Source organism: Calliopsis andreniformis, chromosome 10 (assembly GCF_051401765.1).
Source record: "Calliopsis andreniformis isolate RMS-2024a chromosome 10, iyCalAndr_principal, whole genome shotgun sequence".
Taxonomy (NCBI): domain Eukaryota; kingdom Metazoa; phylum Arthropoda; class Insecta; order Hymenoptera; family Andrenidae; genus Calliopsis; species Calliopsis andreniformis.
This window is the reverse complement of record NC_135071.1, coordinates 16027910-16042250: the sequence shown is the minus strand read 5'-3', so window position 1 is coordinate 16042250 and position 14341 is coordinate 16027910. Positions and strand designations below refer to the sequence as shown.

General features: G+C 42.2%; 1 protein-coding gene across 2 annotated transcripts in view; it reads right to left on the bottom strand.

Moving 5' to 3' along the window:
- LOC143184399 (protein apterous-like) overlaps nt 1-13665 on the bottom strand; it is a 46676-nt gene extending 33011 nt beyond the window's left edge. The window contains exon 1 of one of the 2 annotated variants that reach the window (XM_076386596.1): nt 13541-13665. In XM_076386596.1, the coding sequence (XP_076242711.1) occupies nt 13541-13588 (48 nt within the window). In that variant the 5' untranslated portion in view covers nt 13589-13665. The remainder of the gene's footprint in view (nt 1-13540) is intronic. The other variant, XM_076386597.1, reaches the window with a different exon arrangement.
- Nucleotides 13666-14341: the final 676 nt, after the last annotated feature.

The following is a 14341-nucleotide window of genomic DNA, read 5'->3' as shown; positions in this document are numbered from 1 at the left end:
CGACCCGCCAAGGGTGCCTCCACTTCTGCTCGACAGATGTCGCTGAGGTGGACTGTGATTCCCCTGGAGATGATGAGTTTAAGATGGGGCTGCGATTCATACCTGCGCGCGGCGAGTGAAGAGCCTAGGGGATTCCCTGTGGATTTCTGGAGCTGGGGAATTTTTGAACTGTAGTACTAGGCATGCTGAACGAAAAGCAGCAATAGGGTGAGAATACGATTTTGTGTTTGATAGGAAGAGTAAGTAGCTTTCTGTGTCCCTGCTTATTTTTAGGAATTTTTAGTGATTTATATTGGGTGGTAGTTTTCTTACATTCTCCAAAAGCTCCAGAGTCTCCAAAGCTTCCACCCCTTCCATCTAACATACTCCCTCCCATATTTTGTCAGAAAATCCTGTTACAAAGATCTAGAATTCCTTTCGATCCCCAGAAAAGAAAAGCTTCACCCTCCGATCTTCCAACACCTAATTGAAATGTCGCATGAAGTAATTCATCTAAACAAGTCCAAGAGAATGTAATATTATTTATTCCACGCTTCCTATAGAATCTACATACGCATGGTTATGAATAAGCGAGCACGAGTCAGTAGCTCTGAAAAGTAGCGAATTGAAGCGAAGCTGACTGCGACACGACGAAGGACTCTGCTTCGTTTATTTCAACTGACGCCTCTTTGCTCACGCTGAACTATTCTCCTCGAAGAGACCCGAACAAAGAGCGTCATTTCTCGAGTGACTTCGCTACGCGAGGCCACGCAACGTTTATTTTCCACCCTCTTGCACGAAGAAACAGAGAGACTTATCCCGATTATCTTTCCACCTGATTCACGTCCTGTCAGCAACACAATTCTTTTTTTATCGATGCATCCGAGGATGAATATTTCCGAAGGACACGCGAGCCACGCAAGGAGATCGTTCGGATAAGGGGTAGAGGAGGGGGTGGGGGCTCCTAGAAATCGCTGAGTTTGCTCGTTACAGGGATTTTCACTGCGCGGCGTAACAGTTACGTGGATAGATGGCCGTTGTTCGTTATGTAATAAACCGGGTCGCTGGAAGAATCCTAGGAACGCGCATTTCCAAGATAGCTCATAGCGCGCGGCGTATCGGGAACTCCGCGAGTTTCCATCCATGATCCATTGATTAAGCTTCGATTGGAACTTTGATTGGGCGACTTTCTTGCGGCGCGCTTTATCCGGGACGCCCCCCGCGGACCTGATCTCGATTCCTCGGGACAAATATGCTATTTTTTTCAACCGGTTCGAAATTTTCACGCTAAGCACCGCAAAAGTGACCATTGTTGGCGACGCCAAGGGACGCTGCTGGTGGAGTTCTTATGAATCGGATGGCGATGCAATTAGTCCTCTAAGGACTGGATCAAGGCGGTTGGTTGGATGAGAGACGTGGTTTTCTAGCTATTGTGACTTCTGATTTTATTTCTGTGACTGAAACTTTGAGCCAAACGCGAGGTGAATTGGAACATCAGTTCTTAGCCTAGTCTTCCATAAAATTAAATTTCAGTTTCGAACTTCGCTTTCTTATCAGAAAAAGTGAAGTCGCGATAGTTTTGAAAGCACCACTCTCCACTTTAAAATTAGCATTCGAGTTAAATCAGAATTTAAACTCGAATTTAATTTAAATTAATACAAATCTAAATTGTAATCTTATCTGCTATTAAATTTAATTCCCAATGTTCACGTTCTTAAGTAAAATTTCACGTTGAACGTCTACAATTTTTATTTGAAACGTATCCTACCTTTTCTGCGAATACTTTTAGTGAAGAATCACTTGTCACATTGAAAAATCGTATAATAATACTAGCAGACGATTAACGCTAATTCCCAGTAAAGTAGCAATTAATATTCATCACTCGCTACAATGAACGAAGCAAATGGATTACAGTTTCATTTCTGCTTAATGTCATTATTAACCGCCGTGAATTATCCGAACAATGCACAGTTTTTCCAGCAGTCAGGCGCGTTTCTTAACACTCCATTGTGCAAAGTTGCACTTGTAAAGAAGCGCGAGGATGTTCCTTGAGAGCTAGCAATACATACTTTGCCATTTTTCTTACGACGTCTTTCAGTGAGATTTCCCAACCTTTCCTCTGGTATCGGGCATCGGCAGAAGATTCGCCAACAGCGTATGCAAATGAAGACGCTTCTTTCAGCGGCACCTATCTGGAAACCGTGCCTTCGTTCTTCATATTTATGGCGACTTTCTCACGAACGTTTTTTCCGACCCTTTTTTGGAGCATGAATGCACTGAGTACCGAGAATCACTCGCAAATAAAGAACTTAAGCCTTATATGGCGGAAAAGAAGAAACCTAAATATGTGGCTTAAACAGAGAGATTATTCGTAGGAAGTTGTGGGGGGGAAACTGGAGAAAATGGGATAAGTTAGGAATTTAGGAAGAAATTCCTAGAAGTCGGAAATTTCTGAGTTAGAAATTCAATTGTTAGAGAGATTACTACGATTTCTTGTAAGAGAACGGAGAATTTTTTTGGAGTAGAGATCTCTATAAAATTTCTTCGAACTGTTGAGGATCGATCTAATGCACCCCCTTTGAAAATTTCCAGATTCTAAACGCAGACAGTTTTGCACCATGACAATTTACTTTTTAACATTCGAATTAGTTTGAATTAGAAAGAAAAGCACACAGCGCAGCCTCCAAGAACGAGAACAGAGTCTCGCAACGAAAGTCGTCGCCCAAAACGGTACTTTCCCGTTTCGTTACATCAGCTCGCGTCACGAGGAGAGTCCCCATTAATATTCCCGAGGAGCTCGGCGCGGTTTCCGCGTACGGCAGCGGCTGGCCAGGGCAGAATGAACGCCATTTCCAGAATTCGTTTTCGCAAGTGTCGAGAGTGCGTCTGAGCTGCTAGACGACCATCGGTACGCCCATCTTATAAATTTCTCACGAAACGACCCGGGTCGATCGATCTTCCTCAGCAGGCCAGAGGAAGAGAGGCGCTTATCCATCTCTCTCTGCGTCGGGAGTGGACCAAGCAAGGAGACCGCGGCGCGGACTGCAAGGCAGACTTTCACCGCGAGCAGCAAACTTACACAAGACTCCGCCTTTTTCATTTTCGCGAAACGTGAAGTAAATAACGAACGAGCGCGGAATCCGCCTCGCGGGATGCCGACACGGGAAGCCGTAGAATGGCAGAAATGTCGCTTGGATTATGCCCCGTCTGTGGTCCAGACCGTTTCGAGATATCGACCGCCAATTGCGACCATTTGTGCCTCGTTCTCCCTTCCTCTCTTTCTTGTTTTTCTTTTTGTTTTTTTTATTGTGGGCACAGGGTTGGGAGAACTAGTTCAGAGCTCAGATGAAGCAGTTTTTTGATCGATTTGGTAATTTAGACGAATTGATTATGAGGCAGTGCATACATGATTTCGTATTTTTATCGAGAATTCAACTCTGCCTACATCCTTTGGTTGTTTACACAGAACTATGTGAACTTTCAGAAAAATTATGAAATCGATTGAAAAACTGTATCGTTTAAAACAGCTGAGCTGTGTCCGTGTCGCGATAACATCTGTGATATAGTTAGTGAGTTTGTGGTGCAAGTCTGGGGATGATAAGGAATCAGGGGTTCACTCTTGCGAGGGTTGAGGAATTTTGAGAGATTTTGAAGAAGGGGATGTAGAGATCTCTTGAAATTAAAAATGATTAAAGATTAAAATGATTAAAACCCTGCTTGAAATTTATTTAGGAGACTTTTTCCATAAAGTATTCTATTTTTAATCTTGTTTCTCAGATGATATAGTAAAAAGGAGCGAGACAGAAAGCTTTGTACCCATTGAATTATATGAAATGAAGAAAACAAAATACCTTCAGTGGATGAGGAAACTCCTAAAAATTAGAAACTTCTGTTCTTCATAAAACTTGCAAAACGAGACATGGTTAAAGAAAATTCTAGGTACTTCAATAATTAGATAGAAGGAACATCGAAACCCCAGAAGCCTAAAAAAAGTAGCACCTAAAAGAAAGCGAACCTCTAGCAAGCTCTAACCAAAGGTTACAACAAAATTCCCACAATAGAAGGCGACGATAAGGAGGCTCAAAGCCGCGGGAAATTCGCGCTCATAAATCAGCGAAACAACAAGACAGACGCAACAACAAACTCTGTCTCAACAGGCCAGCAAAGGGGAACCAAGCAACGTTGTTTCTCCGTTTGCACGAGCTGCGTGCAAAACCGACACCCACGCAAAAAGCTCGACCCTATTCGCAGATCCACGCGAGAGACCGTGGCAGCCAGCGATTCTTTGAAATGTCTTCTAAACCGTATCTAATGAAATTTATTTCACGGTGTCTTATCGCGCCCGAAGGAAAAACCACCACGCAACAAAGTGTTAGCCTTTGCTTCTTGCCTTTTTCCCAGGCCTGGCTTTTTCCTCCTTTTAGCGGGCAGGGAATCAAGGTAATTGGAGCGCGATTCTTTTTGTCAAGTCGCCGCCAGTCTCTCATGATTTACGAGGAGCCGTCGGTGTCGTCGACGAGAACTTTTCCGAGTACGAGTTTCCCCTCGCTGGAAAGCGCGGCTGTTATCAGCGTCGCGAGCGACTTAACCATGGGAAATCTGCTGGGATCGATCGCCCCGCCGCTGCCACTCGCCACTGGCAGCCGAGCTGCTTTGTAGAAAAAGTTTCGAGGACCTAGAGAGTTCCCAGGTAACCGGGTGAAAATGTCGAAGATCGATTTCGAAGTCTGACATTGATTTTCAAGCTTGAACCTCAGTTATTGATCGCTTTGGATAAAGAATTGAGAAATTTCAAGCTTCCTACGGAACGTTACGCGTCGGTCGAGAGCGAAGGTTGACAAGGAGAGATCACTTTAAGTTTTCTTATAAATATAGGCAATGCTCAACGTAGACACTTTCTTATGAAAAATAAGGGTTCAAGAAGACACAAGTCCATAAGACTGAAGCTGTAAACTTAGATCGTTTTGCCTTGCAACCACAGATTTATCAGAAGTATTTCAATTGGTTCTATACAATTTATTCAGGGAATTTTGGTAATTAATTTGGAACTCTCAAAGTAAAACTAATGTAAAACCAACACTCAAAGTAAACCTAAAAGTAAAGATTATCGACTCTAGCACCCATAGAATTAATCATCACTGAGATTGCAAAATGACTTCTTTCAGTTTAAGAATTAGAGACATTTGGGTCCGAAAGGGGCCATCTCTACGATTTCATTTTTTCATTCCTCTCTGCGCTACCGTCGCTGAATGATCAAGGCGGCACAGTAGCGGCGCGAGTAGCCACAGTCCAATATTTTTGTCCCCTCGATCCCAGGGCTGTTGGTAGCCGGTCGGCGCGGAGAAGTGCAGATAGCGAGGCGGTTTATCGGTCCACCGCGGTGTTAACCGTCGCCCACGCGTTTTAAGAGAGAAACCACAGCCTCCAGCCAGTCGTCCGCCGGAGTGGACGAGGCTGTTTATTGTTATCACTATCATGGCCGGCCAAGGGAAGCTGATACGCGCGGACACGCACGCCAGAGGACATGCGTGTTGCGTTGGTGGAACTGAGAACGCTTAGTACAGACTTCTGAAGGAATTCTTTTTAATTATTCTTTTTTTATGATGAATTTCCATTTGAAAATTTCTTGTTCTTGAGTGATTTTTGTTGGGATTCGACATAATGACAGGACTTAAGCAGTATGTACTAAATATGGCGATAAATAAATGCGTTGACTGCCAGATACACGTAATTGTCTTGAGTGACGGGAAAATATTAATTAAAATCGAAGAAATTTACTCTTGGATGAAGCAAATACTTTGTATAGAAATGTTATTAGAGGAATACGCGTGCAGTGTTAATATGTTTCTTTGCCACTAGACGCCATGGCGTTTATGTCGAACCCCAATATGAAGGGGTGAGTTCATGTGTAAGTTGTCTCTAATGTAAGTGGGTGGCTAAGGATTAGATTTGAGTTACGTTTAAATTTGGTATAGGTTCAAGCTAGGTTTACTTTGGGTTCGTCTACATTAAGTCTGAATCCTGTCAAACAGGGACGATTATGAGTGATAAGATATTTGCACAGATGAAATATTTTAGTATTAAGTAACATAAATTTAGGATACTCTTTAATAGAGTTAAAATGGGAATGTTAATAAAAAATTTAGAACATAATTTAGAGCAGTAACAAGTTTTATTATGGAAATCCAATACTTTGCGATCTTAAGGTTGCTGATAACACTCGAGAAAGTGTAAAATACGAATGTCATCAAATTGTGCAGACTTCTTTCGAGGAAGTGTCGCCACAAAATTTTAAAACTTTCCTCATCCTTCTTTTATGCTATTTGGACCTTTTTAACATGCTTATGGGTTTTGAATTTGTTATGAATCATTTCGATAAAAAATATTTTAAGGATATCACATTGCGTAAGTTACGCAGAGTTAACTATACTTCAATTTTTATTTAACAGCCTGTTTGTAAATTTTAAAAAAAGTGCTGCAACTTTGTAGCGACGCTCACGTGGACTAAGTGCCGATAAATAACAAAGGAGTATTTTACTTTTGAGCACCTACGAATCGTGAGGGAATGCCTGACGTCCAGACATCCTCGTAAAACAGTTTCGACTGTCGATCGCTTCTCTCGCCAAATTTAAACGCGCTTATCTCGTCGACTGTTTCGATCACTGTGAATATTAATTTCTTTAAAACTCGACAGTCTGTTGCGCGCTTTTATGCGCGATTGCGAAACCTCGTTTTGCAAGTTCGATGAGTCAGCGAAGCCCGCAGCGAAGTTACGTTTCCGCTTCGAATCGCCTCAATAATTTTTCGCTACTCGAATTTATGTACACCGATCTGGCGGGCTACTTTCGACCAAACGAATCGAGGAATTTAGACAAGGTTGTGCTCAGTCGATAGCGACGAAAGCAAGGAGCTCGAACGTTGAATCGAATGTTGCTGTCCTTGCGATGCATCCGGTGCATTATTGCACAACTAGGATTAAGATGCAATGAAGGACTGGGGGAGATATTTGATTGGTCTAGAACGAGGAATACGTAACTATAATTGAAAAATTGTGGACTTTGATTGTTTTCACTTTGAACAAGTTGGCAACTAAGTAGTCTTATGTAGCAAATGGTGTAGCATTATTCTATTTTCTTCATCGTGAGACTGTAATTTATATTACAGAAATAAAAATGATTCAGTTAGTTGATAGAGATTATGTGTGGAAGATTAAGGAAACTTTGTTCAATAAATGAGAAATCTAAAAAGTAAACATTGTTTTTTCTCTTCCTACAATTTTATTTGTCTTAAAATTCTCAACCCTTGAAGAAGCACTTTTTAATTTCCATTTTTTCTATGTACAACAATTTTTCAATTTCAAATAAGCGCCAATCTCAGTTCGCTAACTTTAATTCTAAACGAAAGAAGAATTCACAATCCACCGAATAAATCTTCCCTCTAATCTGGAAACTCCAGTTTATCTCCCTCGAGGAAATAAAGAAAGCTGTTATCAGAATATCGAGCAAATATAGATTCCTCGAATGCAGATCGAGGAACTTTATTGTGGGAGCTATTTAAAAAAAGTCAACGACTGGTTAATAATCGCAGAGGCTGGGATCGAGCACGAGATCAAGTGTTAGTAGGTGGATGGTTCAGCGCAACGTCGTCGAAATGGAAACGCGTGGTTGGCTGGGGACAGCAGAGGACGATTATTTAAATACTGGGAGATGCAGTGACATAAAGCGGCGCATGCCGACCAGGCCAAGAATCACGACCCGACCCCGAGATATTGGTTTCACTCCGTCCACGTTGCATTCCGCGAAATTTCAGATCGCCTCTGCGCTCCCAGACATCGCGGTTCACCTATAAATTAATTGCGATCGAGGCCCTAATTGATACGCTGAAAGGGCGAACGAGCGTCTAAATGAATGACCAATGGGACCATTTCGAAATTTTGCAAAGTTTCTCAATATCGAAGCGAGGAATATTTCGTGAAGGCGATGATGAAAAATAGTTTAAGCTTCCCGTAGACTGTTTATCTATTATTTTCAAATACTATGGAAAACTTAAGAGGCAGGTAAGTTAGGGTAACAACAAACAGAGCAGTACTGTAAGGTAGAAAATAATAGGAGAGAAAAAGCGTAAAAAGTGTACTCGTGATCCAAAATCGCTAAGCTCTGAATGTAAACCATAGTCAACGATATTATTTGTTTCTCCAGGCTGTATCTCTTAAAGACTAAACAGTTTGTCTCGAACGATACTCGATGCAAAGTAAACCGCATGAGTGGACCAAGAGGGACAAAGGCTTTTCACTTTATTACACTTTCTGATATTCAAAAGAAAGGAAACATTGAAATCTGTCACTAGAGTAAACCCAGTCTCTATATCCCCCCCATTTACACAAAAAAATCCTAAAAAATTCCTAAACACTCCCCACATGACGAGAATGTAGCTTAATCAGAATTCTACGGTAAGAGTGCAATTTTACTTGAGAATCTCTCGCTGTAAAACGAAATTCTCTTCAATATCGACGTGCTATAAATTGAGATTTTATTTAATTTCTGTATACTACTGATAGTTCCTATATCAGCGTGCAAAAATCGACGTCTCCGTCGCATTTTGACGTGTTATTAAACCGTGAGATTCAAACGTTCGGCCCGCGATGACCGCTGTGGCGTTGGCGGATATATCTCGGCCCGGCTGGTTAATAAATTACGCTTGGCACAAACGGGCCACTATCACCAGCAGACACGTTCGTGGCACGATGCCCTTATCTCATCGAAGTTACAATAATCACACTCTCTTCGGCCGGCTCCACGCTGACGCACGCGTCCAGCGTCGCGCGCGCAATGGAAATGATCGAGACCGTCCAGAGACTAAACGACGCCGAATCGAAGCATGGTATCAGGGATACGTTCTGCTTACAGCCTCCAAACAATCTGAGAAAATTGTCTGAATCGAAATAGAATATGAACTGACACTGAGACTATACTAGATTCTACAGATTTGATAAGTACTGATTTATTTTGACTAAAGACTTAAGTTTTGGTAATTCGATGTCAATTTTAAGAGTTAATTGGTGGGAAATCATTTTTACTGATTTTTGTGTGTCTATGGAAGATTTGAATTCTTCTACAAGACAAGAAGCTAAGTAGAATGGGGATGAGTAATTGTTATTGTAGCGGAGCGTAAGAGTAACATGTAGACTTGAATATATGAGATGCAGTTGTTTCGTGGTTACAACAATGTTATCAGACGTCGAGTAGATGTTGAACACAGAGGTGGACTCCTCGTCTGGTTACAGGTTCTATGTAATTTAAGGCACCTGACGTGTGACTACTTCCATTGAGGATGCTACCGTTTCCTGTAGTTCTGTTTTCAGCTACATTTCTCATTCAAGAACTTTATCTCTTTTTCCTTCTTATTATCATTAAAGTTACATTCTTAGAACAGATGAAACTCAAACGATTTGTGTTTAAAGAATGTTAATAATAAACAGAATATTATGAACTATAAAAAAAAAGAATCGCGAGACTCAAATTCCTCAAAGAATTTTGACGAAAAAGATAAACCAAAAAAATCCTCGAGTTTAAAATAAGCAAAGCAATTTTTACATCAACACCATTAAATTTCCTTCACAAATGCCTGAATAATGCTAAAAAATGCGAAACGCCTTAGAAACTCATAATTCACAGCAAAATCGTCGTAGAAGAAAATCATTTCCATATTTCCTTCTCTCTCTCTAAAATCTCAAAAAATGAGACTAACAGAGGAAAGCTAACAAAGCGTTGGAAAAATCTCATTCTTCGTAAAAATCTGTCCAACTGACCGCAGCCAGGCGGAGCCCAGTCAAAAGATCGTTTGTTCGGTCGGCAGTCCATTTCACGTGATAAAATAATCGCTGGTCGAAGGAGATTAGGACGTTCGACGTACGGCGCCTGTGGACTTCAGTGATAGGCCTCAATCGGCCACGATATTTTGGTAAACAAAATATTTACGCCGTACGTTCGGTCGCCTTTTCCTGGAAATTGTATTTCAGACTTAATTCAGCACCTATCGAGCATTTTTTCTCGGAGCAATCGATTACCTAAAATAAATGACAGTGGATTCGAAAGGAGCCTGTGGCTCGAGAAGGCGACGGCCAGCGCTACTGGTTTCCACTCGCTCGATGGAATTAATTCCTTTGGGACATGGACCTGACCCATCCTCTAACCCAAATTACTAGATTGTGAAATATGAATCATCGAATTTGTCTAGGTGGGCAGAGAATAGTTTATTTTTAACTTAAACTACATTTTATGATGTATAAGAGATAGGAAGAAGGATAAAAAGAATTCTACAGGAGATTAATCACTTGATTAATTTGTGAATTACTACAACCCTGAGATTTTGTATTATAGGATCCAAATAAGTAGAATAAGACAAAAGATCTCGAAGCAATGTGAATTCAAGAATCATATGCAAAAATTCTGCCTTATTCTCACTTAACAAGAGCAGAAATAAGTGCAGTTATATACTGCATAATCTACATAGATCTAAATAGATCTGAATTGATCTACATAGCGATGAAAATATATTTTACAGAAACGCTACAAAATGTGACAGAAACACAAGAAACTTCAATTTGCTGTCACGTAAAGTTTTTTTTCAATTGAAAGACACCATTTCTACTGACAGCAAGTGTTACTAGATTTACAATAATTATTTTCAAATCACCCTAGCACCCCATATCTGTCTAAAGTAATTTTATAAGAAGGCATAGAATATTTTCTTCCCTTTTCCAAAGCCGAGTCTACATTCTTCCTTAACGAAACAACGTAAAATCAGGTGGAAGAACGCTGTTAAGGATTTTCAATGGCGGCACTCATTTTCACTTCGCGCGAGCGTTTCGAATGCTCGGACAATGTACGATCGGCGAAACTGGCGTTCATCTTCGAGGAATGTTAATTCTGTTTTAAGCGGCTGCTCAATGGCCGCCCCGTTAACGGGTACACCTTGTAAACAAACGTAATTGATTGTTCCGTGTCACCACGTTGCCCGCTAATTGAACCGATGCATTAACCGCAGCGACGCCGAAGGAGGTGGATAGAGAACGCCCCGATGCTCCTTTCCCCCTGCATTTTTCATCAATTTGCTATTCCAATAAGCTAAACGTCCCCGAGCACTTTGAATAATCGAAGGGAAATTTGATCGAGCAACTGGGCATGATCTCGCTGCATTTTTTATCGCTGATGGGACTGAGACTTCGATGAACTCGTGAGCACCTTTTTAGAGCAAGTTCGAAATTCCTGAGGAAGGATCTGTGGAAATGTGAAGCGTTCCAAGGAAATATCTCGAAGTGCCCCGTCTCTCTATGAATATGTTTCAAACGTGATAAGCACTCTGTACGTGAAATTGTACTTTGATTTTAATTAACTGTTTATTAATTAACTTTTTAGGAGACTTTGTTAAGTATTCACGGTGAAAAACATCTTTGAAATTCAACGTCGGTGCCAATAAATATTGACGAGAGATGTCGTATCTTTAATACTTTGATATCACGATACTCTGAATGCCTCAGAGCTAGAAAACAAAACTACTATTCTAGGTATCCTTAAGACAAAGTCCACTGAGAGCTTCTAAGAACAAGGATCGATCATTCTCTGTAATGGAATTATAGTAATCCCAACATATATCATAATACTGATACTAAAGCAGTCAAGGGTTAGAGACCTACAACTGTCTGACTACAAACCAGTAACTTCTACTTGAAAGAAATCAAATCTTCAACGCACGAACTATTAGAGTAGTCAAACTTCAAGATCACTCAATTTTTCTTAATTAAATCTAAATAAAATTAAAGATTCTATATAAATACGTACTTCCGTAAATTTATATAATTTTGTCATATTTGTAAAAATAGATCCTGCACCAACCTCAGTAGATTTATTATTAAAAAAACCTACTGTTCCTCGAATTAGCACACTGCTTCTCATCAATATCTATGACCAGATGGCCCATTCAATGAGGAATCACCCATCACCGAAAAATCTCTCGCGCCTCTATTCATTATACCATTGACACTCGAAAACTCGCGATCTTCCCAGCGATCCGTCAAGACCCAGCCTGTACACGCACGCGTCCCGTCGTTTTTCTGTCGCCATCGATCTACAATGTCGCGGATCAAGAAACCCGTTTCGCCCGTGTCGCTGTTGCTCGGTGAATATATCACCCAGGCGTTACGTCGCCGATAAGCGTCGGACTCGTCCGCGACCGGTCGCGCCACGCCAGCAATATTCCAATTACGGAATCAGGAGCAATAAAATCGCTGAATCGAATTACCCACGGCTGGGATTTGTTTCCATTAAGAGGTACATACGATCTGGCTGGGCGCTGGGTCCGACTTGGAGCACGATTCTTCCTTGTCCCCCAGGACCCGAGATTTCAATTAATATGGATCTAGTGCTAAGTGTCTGGGAGTCTATGGTGAGAGGAATTCGAGGTTTCGCTGATTTTTCAGAGGGAACTGTGAAGATTTGCTGTGCGGGCTGGTTGAGAGGTAATGGTAGAATGAGTTGAATAGTAAGTGAAGGGTTAAGTTTGATGTATTTTGAGTTTTGTCACTGGGAGGTTTTTGAAAAGGTTTGAAAAATTTTGAGAGTTGGACTATGATGAGTGGGTGAATAGAGAAGCTGAAATGGATTAGGTCTGGATTAGAAATTGTATTATGTGGGACACTTGGGAGGTAGTAGTAGGCTAGGTTATGGTAGGTATAGTTTAGAGATTGATGTGTTTCGTCACTGAGATTTCATTTCTCAAAAGTGGTAAGATATATGTCAAACTTTAATATTGAGTGGATTGGCAAATGGGTATTGAGAAACTGACATGGATTGCATTTAGATCAGAAGTTACTATGATACTTGGAAGTTTAAAGTTTGGTGTGATCTGGGTTTCGTCACTAGAATCTGATTTCTCAGAAGAGTTAATGAATATGTCAAAGGTTGATGCTTAAGTGGATTAACAAGGTTAGATGTGTTAGGAACCATACTCAGCAGAATTAATTAAAGCGACATCACATAGATAAAGACATTCCTAGTCAAAATTCTCCATCAAAACCCTGAATTCTAATCCTAGAAACAAATATAACCAAAGATATAAATACTATCACTGAAGATTCAAAATCAATCTTGCACAAAATCTCTCCAAAATCATCCATCACACCTAAACTTCCACATCTCAAGAAATCAAACACACAGAATCAATTTTCAGATCATCCAAATCTCTCACATCCCCTTAGACGTCACCACCCACTCATAAAAACCCAAAAACTTCCAGCCTCGACTCCTAATACCCAGTAGTACACCTAATCATTCCTGAGACATTTCAATCCTGAAACCATCGACTCCTCCAACGTCCACAATCCTCGATTACCCAGTGACACTCCGAGCAACCCTTCCCGAGTCGCAAGCGTGAACCCGCGAGAGTCAGACACGAGGATCAAAGAGCCTGGCGAAGAATCATCAGCCGTAGATGATCGAGGGCACAAAGGACCCCTGTGCACGGCCAATGAGCAAAGCGTAGAGAACAGAGGGATGACACTCACCCAGTGCATGCCGGTGGTAGGAGGGGCGCGCTCCTCATACACTCCCATCAGGGTGGCTGCTGTCGCGGGGTAGTTCCCGCCGAGGGTGCGCGACGCCGAAGCTGCTTGGGGGGGAGTCCCGGGGGATCCGCTTGCCGATAACGCGGAGATGGCGTCCGCTGCGCAGGTTCTCTTCTTCTGCCTCCTCTTCCTCCTGCACCACTGTCACCTTGCCCGCTAGCTCCCTCGGTCCAGCAACTTATCCCGCACTCGACGTGTCACAACAACTCCCAGAGACCTAGCTGAACCCTCCCCAAAGATTCCACCCTATCTACAGAGCCGTCGGTTGTCCAGAGACGGAAGGGTAGGACTCGTGCCCTGTCGGGCTCATTTACCATGAAACGAGAGCACCCCGAGTCCAGGTACAGGACAGCCTGGAACCAGAGTCACGTCTTGTCCCCGATCTACACCCTCACTGCACAATATCACTGATCAGGTTCATCGACCAGGCGCAGTCACCCCGTCGCGCGATCCTTGGTCCCATAGTGAAGCTGGCCCAGGACGTGTCACTAACCACCACGAGCTACGGAACGATCGAAGTAGGCGAACGACACCCGGCTAGCCCGCGCACCTGCACTCGAGTACTCTCTGCCGTCGTTGGAGTCCCTTATCGAAGGGGGATCGATCTCAGTTCGCCCTCGGACGAGCGGAGGTATCAGGCCCGTTTCATGGCGCATGTGCCCGGAACTCGACGAGACCCGACCGACGACGACGACACCGTCGACGAGAGGAACGACGCCAGGGATCGAGGTGAACGCGCGA